At 39.3% G+C, this 25,919-nt stretch overlaps 1 protein-coding gene across 15 annotated transcripts in view; it reads right to left on the reverse strand.

Annotated features, from left to right (window-relative positions):
- Positions 1-2,565: 2,565 nt before the first annotated feature.
- Rnf111 (ring finger protein 111) overlaps positions 2,566-25,919 on the reverse strand; it is a 78,132-nt gene continuing 54,778 nt past the window's right edge. For 8 of the 15 annotated variants that reach the window (XM_085689300.2, XM_085689291.2, XM_085689296.2 and 5 more), the window contains 8 exons: positions 24,836-25,091; positions 18,852-19,200; positions 16,331-16,483; positions 14,604-14,730; positions 9,833-9,925; positions 7,997-8,092; positions 6,231-6,358; positions 2,566-4,225 (listed from right to left, as the gene is read on the reverse strand). In XM_085689300.2, coding sequence (XP_085545426.2) covers positions 4,108-4,225; positions 6,231-6,358; positions 7,997-8,092; positions 9,833-9,925; positions 14,604-14,730; positions 16,331-16,483; positions 18,852-19,200; positions 24,836-25,091 — 1,320 coding nt within the window. In that variant the 3' untranslated portion in view covers positions 2,566-4,107. The remainder of the gene's footprint in view (positions 4,226-6,230; positions 6,359-7,996; positions 8,093-9,832; positions 9,926-14,603; positions 14,731-16,330; positions 16,484-18,851; positions 19,201-24,835; positions 25,092-25,919) is intronic. The other 7 variants (XM_085689299.2, XM_085689302.2, XM_085689298.2 and 4 more) reach the window with 5 other exon arrangements.

Genomic DNA, 25,919 nt, shown 5'->3' on the forward strand with positions numbered 1-25,919 from the left:
CGCAGGAAGACCACAGTGAAAGACGAGAGCTAGACTCCATTAGCCTTACCCACACTGAGCATCTGTGAGCAAAGAAAAGTGCCTGAAACCACACTTGTGGTAGGTTTGTCACAAAATACATAAAAGATATACTTACCTAGGGTATTTCTGTGACCTACAATAAGCCTTTTGCGAATGGCCATCTATATGTTCTGGTCTTCTCACAGGGCCACAATTTCGCAAACATACATAATATAGTGGTTGAGACATGGGATCTCTTTAAAATCTAAATTCTCAATGCTGTCTTGGCACGTGTTTTGATTTTGTCATTTCCAGATGTTTTACCATTTGACTGAGTCTTAAGGGTATTGTTTATCCAACATGGAAGCAAGAATTACATGCAACTGGAAACTTGAGAAGTCCTGACACCAGTCAGAGAGAATGTTTACCTACAAAAGACACTATGTCCAGAGCAAGGCCTTGGCAAGAAACCTACACTTAAAACATTAGACAGACAAAATGGTATGGCTCTGGCTAATAGGAAGCAATTGAAGAGGGTGTCCAATGATGAACTATAGCCTCTATACACTCACATACCCCACCACCACATGCAAAATGTAATTTTACGGCAGAGGGCATCAATTCTCCCCTTCAGCAGTAGCTGATACAGCACAGTATTCAGCAGCAACTCTGCACACTGCGCTGTGATTATGAGGGGAGAAGCAAAAGGCACACAGTCCAAAGTCTTCTGTGACTGTAGGACAACAGGAAGTAGCATCCTTGTGAATGCAGAAGAGAACTGTTCCTGCCCATTTAGTGACTAGATGATTGGACATGGTGCAAGAGAAATGTTAGCAGCATCTCATGATACTGCATTTGCTTTGAAAGGTCAAATATTTTGGAATTAAAGCAATAATTTATCTTTTTAAGACTTATTTTTTATTTTATCACTGTATATTTGCATCTTGGAGTGTGGTATAGTGAAAAACTCCAGGATTTGAGAGGCAGAGGGAAGGTTAATCTCTGTGAGTTTGAGGCCTGCCTGGTCTACATGAGTTCTAAGTCAGGGTTTACATAGTAAGACCCTGCCTTAAAAAAACAAACAAACAAACATACATACATATAAATGAAATAGTAGCAATTATAAAACAGTCAACAGGTGTGTATTTAAACCACATATAATGTGTAACATGAGGGGGCTGGGCTTGCCTGTTTGTGTTTCGGTCCTGCCCAGCCCCCCAGATGTTTAGTCCCAGAGAAAAATCACACAAGCGATCTCTGTAAATTATAATGCTGATTGGCCCATTAGGTCAGGCTTCTTACTGGCTAACTCTCACATCCTGATTAACCCATTTTTCTGACCTATTTTAGCCATGTGGCTCAGTACCTTTTTCAGCTGGGGCAGATCACATCCTGCTGCTTTGGTGATCTGGGCAGGTGTGGGAGGAATTAACTTCCTCCTTCCCAGAATTCTCCTGTTCTCCTTGCATCATTTCCACTTCCTGCCTGGTTTTCCCACCTACACCTCTTGCCTGGCCAATCAGCGTTTATTTAAAACATGATTGACAGAATACAAACAATTCTCCCGCACCAATAATGTGTGTGAGAGAGAAATCTATGCTTTTATGTTCTGAAAAACACTAGAGGACCCCACAGAATGAAGTTCTTTCCATTTTAACTTTTTTAAAAAAATGTGTATGGCAAGGCAGTGATGGCAGCTGCCTCTAATGCCAGCACTCAGGAGGCAGTAGTGGCGAATGCCTCTAATCCCAGCACTCAGGAGGCAGTAGTGGCAGACGTCTCTAATCCTAGCACTCAGGAGGCAGAGGCAGGTGGATCTCTGAGTTGGAGGATAGCTTGGTCTACAGAGAGAGTTCTAGGATAGCCAGGGCTGCACAGAGAAATCCTATCTTGAAAAACCAAATAAATAAATATGTATGTATGTACATATATGTGTACATATGTGTGGGTGTGCACACATGAGTTCCTGCAGAGGCCAATAGTGTCAGATTCCCCTGGAGCCTGCAAACTACCTGACATGGATGCTGGGAACTGAACTCAGGCCCTCTGGAAGAGCAGTCTGCACTCTTAATCACTGAGTCATCTTTCCAAACACACTCCTCCTTTTCATTTCGATGTTCTCAGCCCCCTGTACAGACTCAGGCTCTCTAATGGCAGTCTTGTATATATCAGTCTACTTTTTGGCTTTTACCCAGTGAGGAAGCTGACCTGAGTCACTGTTACACTCTTTCCTGACCTTCCATAAAGTAGACTGGTAATCAAATGTACTTCTTTTATCTTCTTTTTGCAGTGTTAGGCATTGAACTCGGGATACCTGGAGTTTGGAAATTTTTCAACATCAGACTATAGTCTGGCTCACAAGTATATTTTTAGCTCTATCAACAAGCACACTCTGTAGTCACATGTTGATAATGAAATTACTCTACTGTGATATTTAGAAATATAACAGGCAAAAGTGAATGAAAACAAGCACCAGATTATGCAAATATCAGTTAGATGGATCTGATTTGAATTCCAAGATGGCCAAAGTTAACCATTTTATAAACACTAATTATGAAACACAAAGACAATAGAAATATAAGTTATTTATTAATCAATCCACTTACAAAGCAGGTGGCTTAATGCAAGCTTATTGACATCTTCACATATGATCCATGGGAACATGTCTTCCACATACAGACAGTGGTATTACTGACTGGATGCATTTGCAATCTTGGGCATATTAAGCATATTTAAACAAATAAAATTAGGCTATCCTGTATATGAAAGTATCTTGATAATATGCATCCTGAAGTGGATTAAAACTTCCTCCAAAGGAGAAATGTTAGTATGTTAACTTTTATTCTATATTATGTTGTAAATCTTAACTATAGAAATTAAAATTTTTAAATCAGTGATCGACTCTTGGTAATGTCTGAAGTGGGTGTCTATAACCATAGCCAACAGTAGCCTGACAATATAATCTGTGCCTCACAGTATCTGCAGATTTATTGTTTTCAAGTTTAGAGAGAAAGAAAACAAGAGACATGTAGATTCAGCTGACTTTATTTAAACTATAAAAAAAAAATCCCTTAAAAGTGAACCTGGGACCCTTAGAAGTTCTATGAATGCATAGATACCTGCCAATGACTGAATCCTAAATCCTGACTGAATGACTTTATAAAATTAATGTAAGCAGATATCTTAATTATTCGTGCTTAGCAGAAGACCTAACAAAATTCTACATGTCTTTTTCAATTTCCCTAGTTTTTTTAAATCTGCAAGTATATACAATCCAGCTAACTCAAATTAATATTTAGTGTTCATCAAAGCTGTTTCACAGCAGCAAAAATTGGATTAGGGAATAAAGTTCCGAATGGCATAGAGGAAGATAAATAGGGTCAGAACAGCAGTCTAAACGTACGGCGTCAATAGCAACTCGATCTTGCACTGTGCTGGAAGAAAGGATACACCAAGAAAATTCCTATTGATCACTCTGGTCATGTGAGTACCACCTTCATCTGATTGACATGGGTTGCATTCTGTTCCCAGTATTAAGAGTGGTACTTAACTCAGAACTCCATATTGTAAATATACAGCAGCCATTTTGTCCTAATTTAATTAAGGAATGTCTTAATACACAATATTATCATTTTCTAGAGGATCTTTATACATTAAACTAAAGTACATGATTGATTAAATTAAAGGTTAGTAATGAATAAAAAAATTCATAATTCTCAAGGTACTATGTAAAAAAAAAAAAGTAACAACAAAAAGACCACAAAAATACTACTTACTAAAGCAGCTAATCTTGCCTGCAAGTTTAGGGTCACAAGCCCATAATATGTGCAAAGAAATGCAATACAAGGAATCATGCAAAAATACAGTAAAATGATACAGGAAGAAATGTCAAATCTAGAAAAAAAAACCACAAAAGCTTTTATAAATACATCAAAATCAACTGTGTACATAAGTTGTAGGTCTAGCGGTAGCTGTACCATGTAGCAGAGTCAGCACTCCGAGTTCAAGGCTTCCAGATCTGCGCAGGTAAGTCATGCCATCTTTGGTTGACTGCAGTACCAGGAAGAATGGGAATGAGAGGGACAGCAAGAGTTCTGAAATACGGTGTCAACTTTCACTTGGCAGCTGGGCTTCGATGTCCACTCTGCATATGGGGCACTTCTTATTGGTGATCAGCCATTGATCAACACACACTTGGTGGAAAAGGTGCATACACGGAAGGCGCCTATCATAGATGAAGAAAACAAACAGCAAAAATTAATTTTATGACGATTCTATTGGGCACAGATTTACAAATAAAGTGTTCTGAAGTCACTAAGCATATTTATGTTAAAAGCACAAAGACTAGAGCTGGCAGAATAGCTCGGCAGGCAAAGTAATTGCTATGCAAGTCTGCCAACCTGAGTTTCCATCCTCAGAACCCACATAAAAAGGAGCATGCATTGGCATATGCGACATCTGTAATCCAGGACACGGGGTGGAAACAAATTTCCCAGAAGCTGGACAGCTAGCTAGACTGGTGCATACAACAGAGAACACAAATAGAGCCCTGTTTCTAAGTGAGGGACAACACTTTGTGCACTGTGATACACAAACACAAACACACACACCCATTATCTCTAAGGGGAATTGTTCATTATAAAAATGGCATTTTAGACAATATATGAGTTACCAAGATAAATAACTGACACTTCTATGGAGGCAAAATATATAAAACTCAGAGCTGTCAAATCAAGAATCAGACTGACAATTAGTCTAGTTTTGTCTTTTACATGAGCAGCCAAGGCACTGTAGATGAAAATATTCTGTTTTATGATGCTGCAAACACTTTAAAAAAATATCAAATCATTATGTTGTCTGTGAAGATTCACTAGAAACAGAATGTTTAAAACAAAATAAAACCACAGGGGCTGCAGAGATGGTTCAACAGTCAAAGAGTGCTGGCTGTCTTTCCAGAGGCCATAATTCCCAGTACCCAGTTCCAGGGGATCCAATGCCCTCTTCTGGCCTCTTTGAACACCTGCATGCACATGATGCTCAAACTTATATGCAGGTAAAACACTTATACACGTAAGAAAATTAGTAATTCACTTTTAAGGATTTTAAAAAAACCCTTATCACATGGTATAACTAACAATAATGTATCTTTCTCCTCTCTCAACCACTAGCTGAAGATGTATGATGAGCCAGGAGGGGTCTACAGATCAAGTTCCAGGACGGCCAGGGCTACACAGAGAAATCCTATCTAGAAGAAAAACAAAGTTTGACGACATTATCCTTAGAAACAGAAAAAAAAAATATTACCCATAGCTGTTATGCTTGATATAATACTGAATTATTGGTCTTTGGAGTTTTTTTGGTTTTTCCAAGACAGGGTCTCTCTGTATAACTTTGGAGCCTGTCCTGGAACTTGCTCTATAGACCAGGCTGGCCTCAAACTCACATGGATCTGCCTGCCTCTGCCTCCTGAGTGCTGGGATTAAAGGCGTGTGTAACCACGGCCCGGATAAATTACTGTTTTAAAAATCAAGATTATAAAGGAATTACCTTACAAACTACAAACAAAATGCCTTCAAATAATATTAGGTCAGGATGAGAACCTATGCTAAATCACAAAAGAAGTATGGTTATATTGAGCATAGAGGCATGTGCCTGTAATCCCAGCACTTGGGAGGCAGGGGCAAACCTCCATGAGTGTAAGGCCAGCCAGTGGTATCTAGCAAGAACCTCTCAGAAAACCAAAACCAAACCAAACCAAACCAAACCAAACCAAACCAAACCAAAAAACAAGAAAACAAAGGGTGGGGGGGGAGGGGGAGGAGAGGGTGAAGAATGCTGGCAATAGAGTATATAGAGGTGATCGTGACCTTTTATAATCTAAATAGCAAAATCCTCTCAAATTTAATTCCTGAAAGTGTTACAGAAGACAAATTTTTACTACAGAAGCTCCCCATGCAGCCTCTGGTGGAGTCCAGAGTGGAAGTGCACACCTCTCCATGACTTTGATCCTTTTTATCCTTTTGCTTACAGAGCATAATCTTTATTTGGTTTCCGTTTACTTTTAAATGAATGCCCTTTAAGACCTATTGATCTAACTATTTGTGAATCAATTATCTGTGCTGCTAAGGAACAAAGCCATGGCTGTGCAATTAGACAAGGACTCTGACACTGAGCCATAATCCAGTCTTTTCTATTTAAGAGTGGACTTTAAATAAGAAATATCTAGTTACCTCACATCTTCACCTTCCTCTAAAATAGACAAACAGATAGTACACTTTTCCTCTGTGTCTTCCTCTGTCCCTTCTTCCCCATCTTGTTTGCAGTGCAGTTTCCTCTGTGAGAACCAATCAGTTGTTACCTTATTAGCAGAGATGACATTATTGAACAACTGAGTAAAGTCTGTGTTTATTTAAAACAAAACAAAACAAGACCACATATTCATATGTAACTTATTTCTTACACAACAGTCATGAATTAACAGATGAATTAAGTGACTACAAATTAATTATAGACTCCTCAAAGTGAGCATGAAAAGCAAACTCAAAATGTAAGAGATTCTCTAGGTTGAACCCTATTAATTTTATTTCGTGACAATGATAATTTGCACAATTATTATTTTAACACAGTTAAGCAAATTATTCTTCTAATGACTATTTTAAGTATCTCTAAGTTAATTCTAATTTATAGCATTTAGTTTAAACAAGATACAGTTGTAGTAATGCCTGACTGACACTCTTAGAAAACATGAAAAATACCAATAGTAACCTCCATTGTTTTCCGTACAGCACTAAGCATTATCTGTTCACTATGAACAGCTCATTTTACATATAGTTTGGAATTCCACATACATAATATGAACAATACAGAAATATGAACTAGGTATCAGTGGAAAGAACTGGCTAGGTGTTTTAGCTATTTTGGTTTTCCAAGACAGGATTTCTCTGTGTAATAGCCCCAGTTGTACTAGATCGCTATCTGTAGAACAGGCTAATCTCAAAACTCACCTGCATCTACCTCCCAAGTGCTGTGATTAAAGGTGTGCACCACCACCACACATATATGTTAAAAGCATATATGAGACAGCGTTTCTCTGTAGCTCTGGAGCCTGTCCTGGAACTAGCTCTTGTAGACCAGGCTCGAACTCACAGAGATCTGCCTGCCTCTGCTTCCCAAGTGCTGGGATTAAAGGCGTGCGCCACAACCGCCCAACTTGGTTTTTGCTATATTTTATAGCCCAAGCAGGCCTTCAAATTACAGCAATTTCCTTGCCTCAGGCTTTCTAGTGCTGGGAGTACAGGTGTAGCCATCACATTACGTGTAAGAGGATAGCTTTAAAAAACTGTAATATTATCATATGATGGAATTTTGTACAAGCTACTAAAAATGAGATGAGATAGGCAGCCACACCTATAATGCCAGCACAGGAGGCTGTGGCAGGGGAAGTTTAAACGTAAGACTAGCCTGGGCTACATAGCAACACTTATACCAGAAGCAAAGAGCTGAGAGCTAATAAAAGGTGGTGCACAGCTGGGCAGTGGTGGCACACGCCTTTAATCCCAGCACTCAAGAGACAGAGGCAGGTGGATCTCTGTGAGTTCGAGGCCAGCATGGTCTACAGAGCAAGTTCCAGGACAGGCTCCAAAGTTACAGAGAAACCGTCTTGAAAAAAAAAAAAAAAAAAAAAAAAAGATGGTGCACAAAGTTTCCTCTCTGTCTCCCTATGGGTTTCTTTTTTAACTGGAAGAAACAACATATACATATAAATATTATATATAAATGTTATAAAAGTGAGTATAATAAAATGCACTAAAGTATCTTGAAGAACACTTAACAAATCAATGACTTCCCATCTGAAAAGGGAAGCCCAGAGTTCAGGAAAAGATTTCAGACTATATTTCAGATAAATTTCATTATGGAAATCACTTCAATAGTAATACAGTTGCTATTACAGAATCAAGGGTCTATAAGATTCCATTTTTATCATAACAATCCTCACCTTTTTATATTTATGTGGATATGTGCATCTTTCAATTGTTCCCTGGGATGCTCCACGATTGACATTTCCTAATCTTTCTTCCAGATGAATCAGTTCCTGAAAGTGAAACATAAATAGTATTAAAATCACAATGACTACTGTCAGTATTGTCAGGGGCTGGAGAGGTAACTCAGCGGTTAGGAGCACTGACTATTCTTCGAGAGTTCAATTCCCAGCACCTAAATGGCAGTTAACAACTGGTGTGGAAAAATCCTGTTGTACACTGTAAAGATCTGTCACTCAAATTGGTTTAATAAAAGGCTGATTGGCCAGTAGCCAGGCAGGAAGTACAAACAGGTCAGTCAAACTAAGGATGATGGGAAGGAGAAGAGTCAAGGAGTCACCAGCCAGATGTAGAGGGAGCAGAAGATGAATGTGCCAAGCTATTAAAGATACTGCCATGTGACCGAGCATAAGTAAGGAATATGGGTTAACTTAAAATGTAAGAGCTAGTTAATAATAAGTCTGAGCTATTAGTCAAACATTCATAATTCATATTAAGCCTCCAATTCAATTATTTAGGAAGTAGATGTTGGGTATTTGGGAATAGGTGAGCACAAGAGAAATGTCTGTTTACAATCAACTATAGGTAACTCCAAGATCAGACAAACATGAAAGCTAAATACCAATGCAAATAAAATAAAATAAAAATAGAGTATGATCAATACTACAAAGGCAACAAATTTAAATATTCATAACCCTGCAATATAAATACTATAAATGCTGGCAATGCAACATTATCCTGTAAATCAGGTTGTAAACATGTGGCAGTACAGTCTGGATGTGCACATGGCTGCAGAATCTGAATCCCTTCCACTACATCAAGGAAATGAGCAGTTCTAAGTTATCCAACCACAGATGAGATCTTCAGCTGCACACACATTGGCTTTCCTTTCTCTAGACTGTTTCTCTACCAAGAATGCTCAATTTTCTTCCCATATGCAAATGGCTCTCCATTGGATATTTTACTGATTTGGTAGGTTTTTAAGTTTTTTATTTTATGTGTATGGGTATTTTGTGTGATATTTTTGTGTAGCATATGCATGCCTGGTGTCTGAGGAGGCCAGAAGAGGGTACTGAATTAATCCCCTGAAACCAGAATTACAGACACTTGTGAGCTACCATGTGGTTACTAGGAATTGAACCTGCGTCCTCTAGAAGAGCAGCAGCCACTGATCTTAACCACCGAGCCATCTCTTCAGCCCCCCTTTTGTGTTCTTACAAGAAAAGGCCTTACTATGTAGTGTTACTTAGCCTGGAATTCATCAGGTAGACCAGGCTGGCATAAAACTAACAAGGTTGACAGGCGGTGGTGGCACACACCTTTAATCCCAGCACTGAGGAGGCACAGGCAGTCAGATCTCTGTGACTTCGAAGCCAGTCTAGTCTACAAGAGCTAGTTCCAGGACAGGCTCCAAAGCTATATAGAAAAACCCTAACCAACCAAACAACAACAACAACAAAAAAAAACCCACAACTCACAAGGTTATGCCTTTGTCTCTCAAGTGCTTGGATTAAAAGTGTGTACCACCATAATCAGTTTTATAAACTTTATATAAACTTTATATATTCTTTTATTCACATTCAACGTCTTTAAGATATTCACATTCAATGTCTTTAAACAGTTAAGTTTTGACTTTTAAGATACTCTTCATAAATCTTTGTAAGTCCCTGAAGCAAAATCCAGAAAATCAGACATCTGACTGCCTTCTGATTCTCAGCTCAGTAGCCATTCTACTTAATCAACTCTGCACTAAAAATTCAATGGCAAATATCTTCACTTATTTTACTTCATACCTCAAAATTGCCCCTGAAAGGACCTCTGAACGATGTTCCATCCAATCCTGAAGAAATATAACGAATGTGAGGGTAGCCTGCCATGTCAGGAACCTGTTTTTAATATAAGAGATGAAGTCATTAAGATTTGTATTTTACTGCTAACATTGAAAATACTCAACCTCCATTCAAGTCATAAACTGAACTCAAAAGACAAACATGTGTAGCACAAATTCTAATTGATCTTAATAATAAAAATCTAGTCACATACAGATGTTAATGAAGATCAGAGAAGCAAAACAGCCAGTCACCAGTTCTTACCTCTACCTCAGATCCAAGACCAAATGCTCCCTCTATGAAACCTCAGACTGTTTCTAAGACTGAATCCTCAGATTCTATCTGAGCTCCTGTTCACTCTTGTCTCCAGCTCCCTAGTGATGGTATTAAAGGCATGTGATCCCAACTGCTGGGATCACCTTTGTGTGAGTTCTGTTTCTCTTTTAGATAGATTCAATCTCAAGTAGCCCAGCATGACCTTAAACTCATGGAGAACTGTCTCATCTGCTTCTGTCTCCTGAACGCTGGGATTAAAGGTGTGTGTCACCACTGCCTGGCCTCTATGGCTAACTAGTGGCTTAAGTCTGCACTCTGATCTTCAGGCAAGCTTTATTTGTTAGCACAAACAAAAATATCACCACAAACATGACTCTAATTACACATTCTATTAAGAGGAACAGTTAGGCGCCCCTTAAAACACAAGCTCTCATTTCTGAAAAGATGGTTGAAAGAAATAGGGAAAACAGCTGTTTCATGAGGTAACAAATTCTTACATGAACTTTGCATATAGTTGTGTATGGTGAGACATACTTGGCCCTGGCTACTAAGAAGGCTGAGGTAGGCTAAGGCAGCTTGAGGCTAGGTCTAGTTTCAAGGTCAGCCTGGGCAACAGCAAAATATACTCTGTCCACCCTACTTTAAAAAAAAAAAAAAAAAAGTCAGGTGTGGTTGTACACACCTTTAATTTCCAGCACTCAGGAAGCAGAGACAGATGGATCTCTGTGAATTTCAGGTCAACTTGGTCTATGTAGTGAGTTCCAGAATTGCCTGGGCTACGCAGAAAAACCTTGTCTCAAAAACAAAACAAAAAAATGTCTATGTATATTCAAGCTTTTGAAGCCCTATGATCTCTTAGTAGTAGCAAACAAACTTAAGAAATTAAAGCTTTCATATGACCATGACAACCTCTCAATAGTAAATAAAGCATGAAATATTCTTGCCTACGTGTCTTGATTCTGTCAATGAAACTAATTTTAACAGACTTTTTAAAAAATTGTTTTGTTCGGCTGGGCAGCAGTGGCACACGCCTTTAATCCCAGAACTAGGGAGGCAGAGGCAGGCAGATCTCTGTGAGTTCAAAGCCAGCCTGGTCTACAAGAGCTAGTTCCAGGACAGGCTCCAAAACTTCAGTGAAACCCTGTCTCAAAAAAACAAAACAAAGAAAAAATTGTTTTGTTCAGTATAGTGAATCCTGAATATTTCAGGCTTCATTTTTTGTGAACTGGACACAGGTAAAATTTATTTGTTACCCCAGAGATACTTGTTCTTTATGGCCAGTTAGTGTGCACTGGGAAACCGGCACTGGCTGCTTGATGCTCCCACTGATGTTGAGCAGGCTCTGCCTTCTCAGCTTAGCTTTCCTACATCTATTTAGTGGCAAACTTCTGCCACCAGCTTTCTTTCATGTTTAAATGTGGTTCCAAATACAGTTCTCAAGCACCATCTAGGGATTCTACCCAAGGAAGGCTGTGTTTCACCTTGTGAAGCAAACATGTCAGGTCAGCTTTGCTCAGATGTGCATTGTAGTGCTACTGTTGCACAATCACTGTGAACAAATCATCAATATACATCAGATCAGTGATTAACAGAAACATGAACAAACCAAGGGTCAAGACTAGAAGACTGCAGCATACTCCATCTTCTCTGTAATGGTTGTCTAGTTATAGCAGCAGACATTCAAGTCAACTGACTATACGAAGGAGACAGCACCATCCATCTTTATAAATAATCTTCAACATTTTAGCTGGGCAGTGGCGGCAGATGCCATTAATCTCAGCACTTGGGAGGCAGAGGCAGGCGGATCTCTGTGAGTTCGAGGCCAGTCTGTTCTACAAGAGCTAGTGCCAGGGCAGGCTCCAAAGCTAGAGAAACCCTGTCTTGAAAAAAAAAAAAATCAACATTTTAAATTGTTTTTCTTTACTTTTTCCAACATTACTATTATTTTTTATTTTGTTTTGTTTTTCAAGACAAGGTTTCTCTGTGTAGCCCTAACTGGAACTCACGGTCTTTGACTCCCTAGTACTGAGATTAAAGATGTGTGCCATCATTGCCTGGCTCTCCAGCATTATTTTTAATCAGCCTGTGCTGAATCAAAACATACTTACAGGGGCTGAGGAGACGGCTCAGAGGTTAAGAGCACTGGTTGCTCTTCCAGAGGTCCTGAGTTCAATTCCCAGCACCCACATGGTGGCTCACAACCATCTGTACACTCCCAGCCTCTCATGGCACATTGTTATGTTACCCGCAGCTTCACTTACAACCAAGAGCACAGGAAGTAACTGACAACATCCTCCAAGCAACTTAGAAAGAAATTTGCCTCCACATATTCTAAACCTTCCTTCCAGAAACCTTTCCCTGTCTTTTTCCTCTACCTTCTCTTCTCCTACTCAAATTTACTCTTCTGTTTCCCACCCTGGTCTATACTTAATTGACTACTCCTCATTTCTCTCTTTGAACAAGCTGTTCTTTCTACTGGCTTCCTGTCAAATCAAAATGTTTCTTGTTCCTCCAAACCTCAATGCTCTTAATCCTGGAATTTATACTAAATCTGTCCTTCATAGGTAAGCTACAAGTATAGTTACTGTCTGCAAGTTCTCATCTTTTTGAAAAAGTCCTACAAGACCTAGCAGTATGTCTTAGTGAGAGAGTGTTTGCCTAGAGAGCACAGGACCCTGAGTTCAATTTTGTCATGTCAAAAAAGGGGATGGGAGAAGAAAGGGAAGGAAATGAAACATAACCATCTCCATTTCTCACTGTTAAACCACTGACAACCATTACGATATCAATACTCCCCAAGCTTTTATTCTTTCATAAGGCACTACCAACCATATGCATTTATGAGAATGCTCTAGTTTTGTTTCTCACTTGAGCAGCTGTCAACTGACTGAGGGACACTGCCATCTAAATGTTGTTTCTCCTATCCACTCACCTTCTTGCCGCTTATACACTCTCTGAAAATCTACTCCTCTTCCTTGGATTCCTTAGCAATGAATGACATTTTGTCAGGTTTCAAAAACATACCTTTAGCCTAGATATCTTTCTTAGTGGACACAGCTATCTCAGATTTAGTAGGTCTAAAATCTCATCTAATATTTTTCAAGCCATCTAACATTCTCCAATACAACAAAAGGCACTACACTTTTTCACACAAACTAGAAACCTGGAGCCAACTTACTACACTGTGTCCTGGTGCTTTTCCTGCCATCTGCCAGTGCTTTTTTCATTAAAGCAGTTTTTAAAAATTTTTTATTTAAAAGTTTTTTTTTTTTCATTTTACATACCAAACCAGTTTTCCCTCCCTCCACTTCTCCTGCTCACCTCCACCTTCCTCCCATCCACTCTTCAGAAAGGGTAGGGTCTCCCATGGGGAGTCTGTCAACAAAGTCTACCAGTACCTTTATTTCAGAAACTTACTAAACTTTACTCTTCTACCAAAACACTTAAAGGAATTTCCTTCTCCCATCTCTAAATCTGCTTTTACCATAATTGAGGACATGTGTCCTTTTCAAGTATAATCAGATTAAATCACTCAAAAAGCATAAATATAATCAAAACATCTCAGCTGAGAGGTAGAGGCAGGCATATCTTTGAGTCTGAGGCCAGTCTGGTCTACAGACTGAGTTCAAGGACAGCAAGGCTACAGAGAGAGACCCTGTCTCAAAATAAAACAAGAGCAACAACAAATTCCCCTTCTGTGGCTGCTGAGACCCAGTTTCCTGTCGAAGCAGCTTTGTGTTCTCATTCTCTCCTTCTTTATTTCCTTCCTTCTTCCCCCACTCCCTGAGCCTCTCTCCCCAACCCCATCTCTCTGGTGCCAAATACAGGCTCACAAGTGCTGGGCAAATGCTGACACTGAGCTACCCCGGCTGGCACATCTGGATACACAAGCTTACATGGACTCTAAGTCCTTGGTGCTATTAGATAGCTCAGACCAGTATCAACCTCTGCAAAGGCAGCACCCCAAAGTCCACAGAAGTCGAGGACAAGAGGCAATGAGGACTCCCTACAGTGCCTTCCCTACAACAGAGAACTTCCTTTCCTCCTCACATCTATAGTTAGTTTTATAGTGATTTTTTTCAACATTGTAGCAACACAATCTGCATCTGTCAATGAGAAGCAACAATAGCATGATGGCATCAAAGCAGACCCCATCCACTGATGGCAAATTCACTGATGCATGCGTCTTAGTGACAGCAGGTCATGTTCATCTCTATCGGTGTGCAGAAAAGTTCACTTCGCAGCATTTTGTACATCAAAAGTATATTTTACAACAGACTCAGATTTCAATATATCTAATATCTTTTCATAGTACAATATCTAACTAATTAGTGGAATGATTTCTAAATTCTTACAAAATATCTACTGCACCGAAATATTTTAATACAATATTTAATTTAGAATAAAAAGTTACTTTTAGAAGGCAAATGTATCAGAATATTTAAAATTTCCATTTTACCATTAAAGGAAGTGCTCCTAACTGTAGGTGATGAAGTCGAGGAGGGGCATGATAATGGGCTAGATGAGGGTGCAGTGCGCCAGGCGTGTAGGTAGCTGCAGTCACTCCAGCTTCAATCCCCAGTTCCCTAAGAAAGAGCAAGAGCAATTATCTTTGTGCCTTCCTTACAGTCTCTTTACTGCCAAGAGAAATAGAAGCAATTTCAATAATCCTTATGTTTAGTTAAGGCAAATGTAACTTAAGACCTTTCCCCCCAAATTTTACTAATAACTTCAAGTATATTTCAGAAATAAATGTTCAAAGAGCCCCATTTTGTGAGTATAAGCAGAAAAGCATTTTAATTCAGTTTCACGCAATCATAAAAGCAAGACAGACAGAGTGGTTCCTAGAGTCCCTTCTAATCAACCTGGCTCTCCTCAAGGAGCACACCAATACAGCTGACTTTGTTGGTTCATTAGAATGTGACACATTCTCCCCAGGCTTTTGTTTGCTGTGTTCTTGGTGTTGGTGACAATTAAAAGAGCTTCTACACCTAAAACCTTGAGCAGTGACCCTACAAGAAGGGCAGACGTGGTATATAATGAAGCTCCACTTGCTTACTCCTACTCTGCTGCAATGACTGCAAGTGAATTAAAATGAAAATGTAATGAAAACCCATTTCACTTCTCCAGAACAAACTAGGTTTCTCTTTTCAACGGTGGACACTGCAAGTGAAGCAAACATAACCATGACAAGGGAGGTATTTAAGGAAGTAAGGCAAGCAGGGTTGCATCAGGAGTCTGACCTTAGCAGACACTAATGAAAACAGAAGAAATACTCTAGTCCTTGCTGTAGAATAATTCTTCTGTACATTGTGAAGATGTGTTGTTTTCATTATTAATAAAAAGCTGATTGGTCAATAGCTAGGCAGGATTTTTGAGGCAGAGAAAATGTTAGGGAGAAGGATGGAGTCAAGGGAGTTTGAGGAGGCAAAGAACACATAGGATTGGAAGTAAATAGATGAGGTAAATGTGCCTCGGGGCAGCAAACAGAAGAACAGAAATGAGTTAATTTAAGTTGTAAGAGCTAGCTAAAAACAAGCCTAAGCTATAGGCTTAGCATTTATAATTAGGTCTCTGGATATTTGGGAATGGCTGGCAGGACAGAGCTGATTAAAGGTCTAGATGGAAAACTCCACCTACAAGTCCTCTCAACTATATATAGAATTTGTCAAAGTCAAACACGGTTGTAGAGAACTGAAGAGTGTGGCTAGGAAGGAGAGGCACATGGGAACACAGGCTATAATCAACAGACGCAAGCATTCACTTCAACAGGACTAAGTTCTGGGTTTCTACAGCATCTCCTCATGGTCGAATAGAAAGCAATAGATAGACACTCAAAACTGTTTAAAGGGGGATTTTAAATGCCACCATAGAAAAATGATAAATATTGAGGTATGGATATACTAATTAACCTGAGTTATCATTCTGCAATGTTCCCAGTCCACACAGTTATTACCTGGCACAAAAGAAACAAAACCAACAGCTGTTTTCCTGCTTCTGGAGACTCCCGCCCCAGAACGCAAGATCCTCCTCTGTCTTTCCAGACTTCACTCCCCAGACAGTTCCTCCCAGCACAACTGTCCCTCCACACAGCTGCTCTCTGTGATATGCATCCTACTATAAGGGATTTCTCCCCAGTTTTACCAGAAGCTGCTTAGCACAGTTTGAAATAAGTAAAATACTGACCAGGCAGATCTCTCTGGAGCCTGGCGAGGATGTGAGGACATGGTTTGAGGCACATGAATATGATGCCCATGGCCATAGTTTGGGTGCATCCTATGTGGATGGGGCGGGGGACGTTCATGTGCCCGCCTGGAAACACAGAACACAAAAAGACCACTGGAAATAATTGAATAATTGGTTATTTCTTAATGTGAAAAAAACTTGTTAAAATTATGAAAATATATACATAATCATGATGAAATTTATACTAATAAACATGTACCATAAAATTATTAAATTAAAAAACACATGAAATTTTTGACACAAACTTACTGCTCATTTACTCTACTATCTCCAATTTAATAACATCCCAGACTCCAGGCATGGTGGTGAAAGCACTTAATCCCAGGATTTGGGAGTCAGAGGCAGCTGGGTCTCTTTTAAGTTTGAAGCTAGCCTGGTCTACAGAAGTAGTTCATGGTCTGCCAAGGCTACACAGTGAGATCCTGCCTTAAAAACAAAACAAAAACATTCTACAAAAATGGTAATTTAGGCATTCTCTTAAAACTTCTACAAAATGTATTTTAATTAGGAGAACAGTAGAATGGAAATAAAACTTTAAAAAGTGTGTTTACACCAGTTAGCTACTTCACATAAACATATAAAGCAGGACAATGGAAAATTTTATTTTGCTACAATCATTAAAAAAAAATTCAATCATTTTAATTAAGAATATGAGGGGTCCCCCCCATACACACACACACACACACACACACACACACACACACACACACACCGCCCCTTGGAGACAGGTCAAAGGGCAGTTTGCAGGAATCTGTTTTCTCACTCCATCATGTAGCCCTGGAGATCAAGCTCAGGTTCTCAGGCTTGACAGTAAGCTTACCCACTGAGCCATCTTGCTGGATTCACTGACATTTTCTATAAAGGCTGACCATTAAAACATCAGTATGTTTTATAGTCATATGATCTATGAAAAAATTAACCAGGGCTGGAGAGATGGCTCAGAGGTTAAGAACACTGGCTGTTCTACCAGAGGTCCTGAGTTCAATTTCCAGCAACCACATGATGGCTCATAACCATCTGTAATGAGGTCTGGTGCCCTCCTCTGGTATAAATGTAACTGCAGGAGGAACATTGTATACATAATAGATAAATCTTTAAAAAAAAAATAAGAACACTGAACTTTAATTATTAAAAAAACCCCAAAAAACAAACAAAAAAACTAACCAGCTAGGTCTTTGCCATGCCAAAAATGTAAATCAATATGTAAATAAAAAGTTAAGCTGTTTTCTAATAAGACTTTATTTACAAAAATTGGCAGTGTGTTGGGCCACAACCCAATGTCCTAATAATTCATAAATCTGATGATTGTGAATACCAAATCCTGAACTGTCAAAAGAAAACATTTTCTTATTATAAATATGGGGAACTACACTATTAGAAGGTTAATAAAACTTTGTTAAGACTGGAGCTATGTGGCCCAGGCTGGTCTTGAATAGAATTCTGATCCACCTCTACTTTCCACCTCCAAGTAGGGCATCATGCCTAGTCCTTATGCAATGCAGAGGACTAAATTCAGGGCTTCAAGCATGCCAGGCAAACACCCTCCCAACTGAGCTATATCCCAAGCCTCCATGTCAGTTTCTGTTTTTTGGTTTTTTTCGAGACAGGGATACTCTGTAGCTTGGGAGCCTGTACTGGAACCAGTTCTTGTAGACCAGGCTGTATAGACCTTTAACTCACAGAGATCTGCCTATCTCTGCCTCCCAAGTGCTGGGATTAAAGGCGTGTGCCACCACTGCCAAGTTCTATGTCAGTTTTTGAAATTTCTTTTTGTTTGTTAAAGACAGGGTTTCTCTGAGGAGCCTTGGCTGTCCTGGAACTAGCTTTGTAGACCAAGCTGGTCTTGAACACATAGAGATCTGCCTTTCTCCACTCCTGAGTGTTGGGATTAAAGGCGTGTGCCACCATCGCCCACCCAGTTTTAGAAAGTTCTATTACTATTCTTTCCTCTTGTTAATAACATGATAAATCAAATCAAATCTTAGACATTTTTCTTTGTTCTTCAGAATCAAAGTTGATATCAATCATTAGAAACACAGACTTATTTGCTTGAAGACATTCACACAGTCAACATATACAATGCAGAATAGGACACAATAAAGTTATTTTATGGTTGGCAATTCTCCAGCTGGGGATAAAGCTCAGTCAGTGGTAGACACTTCTCAATTAGGGGCAAGGTAGAATGGATTCAATGCCCAGCATCACCACCACCACCACCAACAACAAAAGAGGTAATTTCCTAGTGCACTGAAGATTTTCGATAGTAATGCTGCCTTGTTTTACGTGACCATAAACCCACTAGGTATGATGGTGTATGGCTAAGGAAGGAGGTTCATAAATTCAAGAACAGTCTGGTCTGTACAATGAAACCTAGTTTCAAAACACAAAACATTTCATTTGTAAAAAATCAAAGGAACATGAAGGAAAGCAAGCACAATTTCCTTAAAACCATGAGACCTACGTTGGATGCTGCATCATCCTCCTCCTCTGAACTTCCATCCTCTGCATCACTTCATGAGGGTGAAGTCTCTGGGCTGGAGGTGCTGGGGCTGGAATATGGTGTGAAATCGGCTGGTGAGCTGGAGGAAGATGCTGAGGGATGGGTGCAGCTGTACTGCCTAAATGAGTTGGGGGCGGGGGCGCCACAGGGTGAGATGCTGCATGAGAAGATATCTGAGAATGGAAAGCATGTACGGGATGAGGAATAACATAATCCACTTGAGGGGGAGGCTGAGTCTGAGGAGGTGCATTTCCATGAGAGTGAGGGCAACCCGAGGCTTGATGGTGCAGTGGTCTTGTTAAGGAAGCATCTGCAAGAAAAGTGTTTCCTGTCAATACATATAGAACTACTTCATTAACAGCATTACAATGTACAACAATCTATTATGAGACTGAACTAAAATTTCTGGGAAAAATACCCTGATAAAAACTGATAAATGCTGATATGACATCCCTATGTGTTGTTCCTTCTTCCTCCCTCCCCACATGCACACACTCTCAGACCATTTCTACAGCAAAATGTATGAATTTTATACCAGAAAAAATTACCTTAAGTACAGACAGCTGGTGATAAAACACCCTTCCTAAAGGTTACCATAATTAATATACTCATCTATAAGACACAGGTATAAACTGACCTCACATAATCAACCTAATGTTTAATAAAAGATTTAATTTCCATTATTTTTACTTAGACATGTGGTGTGTGTGTGTCTTTGTGACTGCTGTATGTTTAGGTGCCTATGGAGGCCTGAAATGGGGCACTGGAATTCCTGGAGCTGGAGCTACATTATAGGTGGTCGTGGGTGCTAGGAACCAAACTTGAGTCCTCTGGTGGAAGAACAGTATACATTCTTAACCATCACTCTAGGCCCCTAAATGTTTTGTTTTTCAAGACAGGGTTTCTCTGTGTAGCCCTGACTGTCCTAGAACTCACTCTGTAGACTAGGCTGGGCTCTAACTTGGAGATCTGCCTACCTCTGCCGCCTGAGTGCAGGGCCTAAAATTTTTAAGTAAATATGAGGGGTTGTAGAGATGGCTCAGAGAACCAGGGTTCAATTCCTAGCATCTATATGGCAGCTCACAACTGTCTGTAATTTCAGTTCCAGGGGATCCGGCATCATCACACAGACATACAGGCAAAACACCAATGCACACTTAAAAGGTAAATATGATAAGAAAAATAATTTATTTTCTAATCACTTGCTATTTTCCCCCAGAATTATTGATTTGTATTCTTAGACTGTTTATTTGGCATTATCTTACTTATTTAAAGTACTATTTGTCTTTGTGGAAATTTTGTAATTAAAAGTATAGACATTTTTCTAAATTCTCTTTATTCTCCTATCAAATGAGTTTTTGCTTTTTCGTAGCCAGTTGTCCTGTCTAGAAACAGGACACGACAATACAAATGAAAATGTTTTTCCCATTAATTATAACTTTTTGTTTGTTGTTTTTTGATATAGTGCCTTGCTACATAATCCAAACTGACTTCAAACTTGCAACCTTCCCACCTCGGCCTCCTGTGTGCTCCAATTCAAGCATGCAGCTACTTCCTAAACATGTATCACTTCCCTTAATGATTTACTGTCAGAGTGCTGTACAGAGGAAAAGGAATCTCAGTCCCCTAAACACGAGTGTGAAACACTTCTATTGTTGCCCTTGCCTTCCACACCTAATGTCACCTGTGCTACAGACAGATAAGGCATGTAGGTCAGGAAAACACCACAGAGTAAGCCCTTAACAAGATGCTTTCTCTCATATCTTCAATAAAAATCTTTACATTTCAAAGTCATAGTTGAAATACTCATCTCTCTTACCAAGAAACCTGCATCTACTTGACATTAAAAAAAAAAAAAGTCAATCTATGCAGAATGTGCAATCTACAATCTCAGCTCCTAGAAAGGTGAGACTGAGGAAGGAGAATCTTAAATTCAAAGAAAGCTGATCAATACAGTGAAAAAAGAGAAAAAAAAAACCCAGAAATAAGAAACCTTGGATTTTACTCCAAACTTCATTTCATTGGAAAGTGTGTGTGTGTGTTGTGTGTGTGTGTTGTGTGTTGTGTTTCAAGACAGGGATTCTCTGTATAGCCATGGTTGTCTGGAACTTGTTCTGTAGATCAGGCTGGCCTCAAACTTACAGAGCTCCACCTGTCTCTGCTTCCCAATTGCTGGGATTAAAGGTATGCACCACCATGCCCAGCAGAACAGTATTCTTTAGTGAGTTTGTCTGCACATTTTTGTGGGTATGCACACATGGACACACTAGAGTGTGTATGTAAGCCAAAGTTTGACATCAAGTGTAATTCTTACTAACTTTTGTGCTAGCTAGTTTTATATCAACTTGACACAAGCTAGCGTTATCTAAAAGGAGGAAACCTCAATTGAGAAAATGCCTACCTAAGATCGGGCTGTAGGGCATCTTTTAAACTAGGGGGAGGATGCAGCCGATTGTGGGTGGTGCCATCCCTGGGCTGGTGGTCCTGAGTTCTATAAGAAGGTGGGCTGAGCAAGCCAGGGGAAGCAAGCCAGTAAGCAGCACTCTTCCATGGCCTCTGCATTAGCTCCTGTCTTCAGGTTTCTGTACTGTTTGAGTTGCAGTCCTGACTTCCTTCAGTGATGGACTATGATGTGCAAGGATAAGTCAAATAAATCCTTTCCCCCTAAAGTTGCTTTTGGTCATGGTGTTTCATTACAGCCATAGAAACCCTAAATAGGACAATTCTATTTGTTGAGAGGTTTTCACATTCGGAAGTGGGGTTCATTGATTCAGTGCATTTAAGTATGTTGGCCAATGAACCTTATCTTCCAGCACTTGGATTACAAGCACATGTCACTATACTAAGCTTTCCATGAGTTCTGGAAATAGAACTCAGGTCCTCATGCTTGCATGGTAAGCACTTTACTGACAGCCCTCTCCTAATCCATCATTTGAGGATGATATAGTGATCTAGTTTGGAGGTATAGTTACCTTATAGTTTATTAACAGAGGACTACCTTCAAGTCACCTTTTAATTGAATTTTTAAAAATTTATTTGTATTTTATATACACTGGTGTTTTGCCTGCATGTATGTCTGTGTGAGAGTGTCAGATCCCCTGGAGTTATAGACAGTTAGTTTTGAGCTGCCATGTGGGTGCTGAGAATTGAACCCAGGCCCTCTAGAAGACCAGCTCTTAATAGTTGTGCCATCTCTCCAAGTTATTATTTTTTTTTAACCCATAAAACTCTATTTATTTATTTGTGTCAGTGGGCACACCCGAGCGCATATGTGTGGAGGGCAAAGGAACACTTGGTTATATTATTCCACCTTTTATTTATTTGGTTATCTTCTTCCACCATTTACTTATTTGTTAGTTTGAGATAGAGTAGGGTCTTGCTATGTAGCCTGACCTTGAATTCACAGAAATCTACCTGCCTCTGCCTCTGGAGTGGTGGTACTCCCAAAATGGTTTATAATTTTTAAAACTATTTTGTTTGCCCACCTTCACTTTTCAAACAATTTTTCTAAAAGTCTTTTTATTAAATCAATGCTTTGTTCTTCAAGAGGGCACACAGCTCCAGAACTCAGATGACAAAGAAGTCACTTGTTACATTATTTCTAATTCCTAATCACCTTTCTCCAACTCACACCAAGCATCTTTCAGAGCTTTCCAACACCGCACTCACGAGTTTCACAAAGTCACAGTTCTGTTTTTGAATGGGTCCCCTTAACTCTTCAGTGAGCATTCTAAGAGGCAACTTATGTAACAAGCACAGACTGGCACTATACAGGCCACTTGCTCTTCATTCCCATTCCTTTTCAGTCACTTTTAATTATGTTTTGGTTTGGCTTCTCATCACAGGGTCTCACTAGGTAGCCCAGAATGGTCTCAACCTTAAGATATTATTCTGTCTCAACCTCTGAAGTGCTATGATTACAGTCATGTGCCACAATGTCCAGCAGTTTTTGTTCTTTTTTTAAAAATATTTATTTATTTATTATGTATACAATATTCTGTCTGTGTGTATGTCTGCAGGCCAGAAGAGGGCACCAGACCTCATTACAGATGGTTGTGAGCCACCATGTGGTTGCCGGAAATTGAACTCAGGACCTTTGGAAGAGCAGGCAATGCTCTTAACCACTGAGCCATCTCTCCAGCCCCAGTTTTTGTTCTTTTTGAAGCAGAAGAAAAGTTTTGCTCTGTGGCCCAGCTTGGCCTTAACCTCCCAATTACCCTGCCTCCAACTCTAAGTGCTGGCATTGTGAGCATGCACCACCATAGTCCATCTTCCGTTGGAAGTTTATGGGTGTTCTCACCAATGAGAAAAATCTGTTTAAGTATATAGATGCCTATCAATTACATATTAAAATTTAATTTCCTTTTGAAATTGCTTCCTAAAAGCTCCACTTGCCACAGAGAAGGGAAGCTTCTTCAAGCTGCGGTGGCACTAACAATGGATACCCAGAAAGACATTCAATTCCCAAAGCAGTAGTCAATGATATACTTGTGACACACTGGAAATGAAGTAAAATCCAAGGATCCAATGAGATGGAGAGAATGTAGATGCAGAACAAAGTTCAAGAGAAAGACTAAAAATTGGCTGTTTGGTTTTATTTAGGTTTTTCAAGACAGGTTCTCTGTGTAACAGCTCCAGCTGTCCTGAAACTCGCTGTATACAGAGTTTCTATAGTTTATATGGGCTAACCTCGAATTCAAAGAAATCCGCCTGCCTCTGCTTTCCTAATGCTGAAATTAAAAACATGTGCCACAGCTGCCCAGTCTGATTGGTGGGTTCTGATGCTCAATGAAACATGGGAAATCAGGAGAATTTTTATTCGTGTTTACATTTGCCCCACTGATGTTTCTTTTATTGTATAGCTTTTCACTTAGCTTATTTATGAATACAACACTTTACCTACAGAACCTTGTAGAAATGCAATTATACTCTGCATAAAAGAAACTTTGGTTAAAAAAAAACAGATCTACTTGTCACTTAATAGTATGAAAACTGCTTAACTTTGTATTTACTACACCAAGTATTTGTTAAGCTTCAACGTCATAATTAGTTAATCAAAGTACTGTTACATAGCCCAAGGAGAGTTATCAATTTCAAGCTATCTAATGGATTCCAATTTCCTTACAGTTGCCATGCCTATTAGTTGCAGTTGCTCATAACAAATAAATATACAATTCTTTTTCCAAATAGAAAGGCATTGTCACAGCCCTCTCTTATGCCTTAGTTAACTCAGAATTCTATGAATAAAATTTGAGATTTTTGAATAAAATTTCCTTTATTGCGCCTAGAAATATTACAAAACTTTCACATTTCTTCTGTTACTCTTAAAAACTAAAGTCAAATACTTTAAAACTTCCTTGCTTATGAATATACAGTGCCACTCAATACATCAATACATCTCAACTTCACAGACAACTGTATGGAAAAAGTATTCCCATTCTTTTTTATTATTATTATTTTTTAAAGATTTATTTATTATGTATACAGTGTTCTGCCTGCAGGCCAGAAGAGGGCACCAGATCTCATTATAGATGGGTGTGAGTCATCATGTGGATGATGGGAATTGAACTCAGGACCTCTGGAAGAACAGTCAGTGCTCTTAACCTCTGAGCCATCTCTCTCCAGCCCAGTAATTCCCATTCTTTTTTTTTTTAATAAAATATTTATTTATTATGTATACAATATTCTGTCTGTGTATATGCCTGCAGGCCAGAAGAGGGCACCAGACCTCATTACAGATGGTTGTGCGCCACCATGTGGTTGCTGGGAATTGAACTCAGGACCTTTGGAAGAGCAGGCACTGCTCTTAACCTCTGAGCCATCTCTCCAGCCCAGTAATTCCCATTCTTAAGCCAAATAAATTACAAACTATGATTACTCTAATTCCATGGAGGAATTAAGGCTCATTTACATACTCTTTCTTTGCCCATAAAATTCATACTTACAAGGAGGTGGCATATAATGCCGACATGATGAGAGAGAAGGCTGTGGAGGTGGTTGGGGCTGGGGCTGCGCAACCATGCTTGAACCATAGCCATCTATTGCTAAAGGCTGAGTCGGGGCAGCAGCAGCCTGGTGGCCAAAAACTGCAGCTCGGGAAGAAGAGACAGGACAGCAGGGGTCGAAGGCAGATGCACCATGGAAACCCCCACTTCCATGAGTCCTGAGAGCGCTGCTGCTCAGATCAACTGGCAATGCCTGCTGGGTAAAGAACCATTAGAGTTTACTTTTCTAAAGTTTTATAAAAATATCATTTTATGTCACATGACAAAATATCCCTGGTGCTCTCTAGGAAAACAAGATATTCAAATAAATTTGGAAATGGTAATTCTCTGTATGAGAAAAATCAAACACAAAGACAATACTATACAAAGCCTAAACTTTAAAATTAGCATTTTTACACATAGAATGTGAAATCAGCTCTATTTAAATGAAGTATAAGATACAAGAAAAATATTTAGCTAATATGTTATTGTATGATTTTTTTGGGTTGAAGAGATAGCTCACTGGCTAAAAACACAATACTTTTGTAGAAGACCTAGGTTTGATTCCCAGCCCCCACAGTAAGTAGTTCCCAACTACCTGAAAACTCTAGTTCCAGAGGATCTGATGGTCCTTTTATGACCTCCCTGAACATCTGCATGAATGTGGTACACAGAGACAAGTAGGAATATACACATAAACATAAAATAATTTGAAAAAGTTTAAAAGATTTATTTATCTTACATTATGCACAACTGAGACCAAAAGAAAAGAGGGTTTGAAAGCAGACCTGCTTTCCTCTAACACTCTAATCAGAGCTTTAGTGCTCCTTGAACAGTATGCTGGCTATTAGAACAACCTGTGCGTCCAAACTTTTTATAAAATGAGTATTTTATAACATTCAACTAAAACTCTTACAGAGAGAGAGAGAGAAAGAGAGAGAAAGAGAGAGAGGCATGGTGGTACTTAGGAGACAGAGGCAGGAGGATCTCTGTAAGTTAGAAGTCAGTCTGATCTACATAGTGAGTTAGGAAAAGTTAACATTTT

This window comes from Myodes glareolus, chromosome 4 (genome assembly GCF_982192425.1).
Source record: "Myodes glareolus chromosome 4, mMyoGla1.1, whole genome shotgun sequence".
NCBI classification, from domain to species: Eukaryota; Metazoa; Chordata; class Mammalia; order Rodentia; family Cricetidae; genus Myodes; species Myodes glareolus.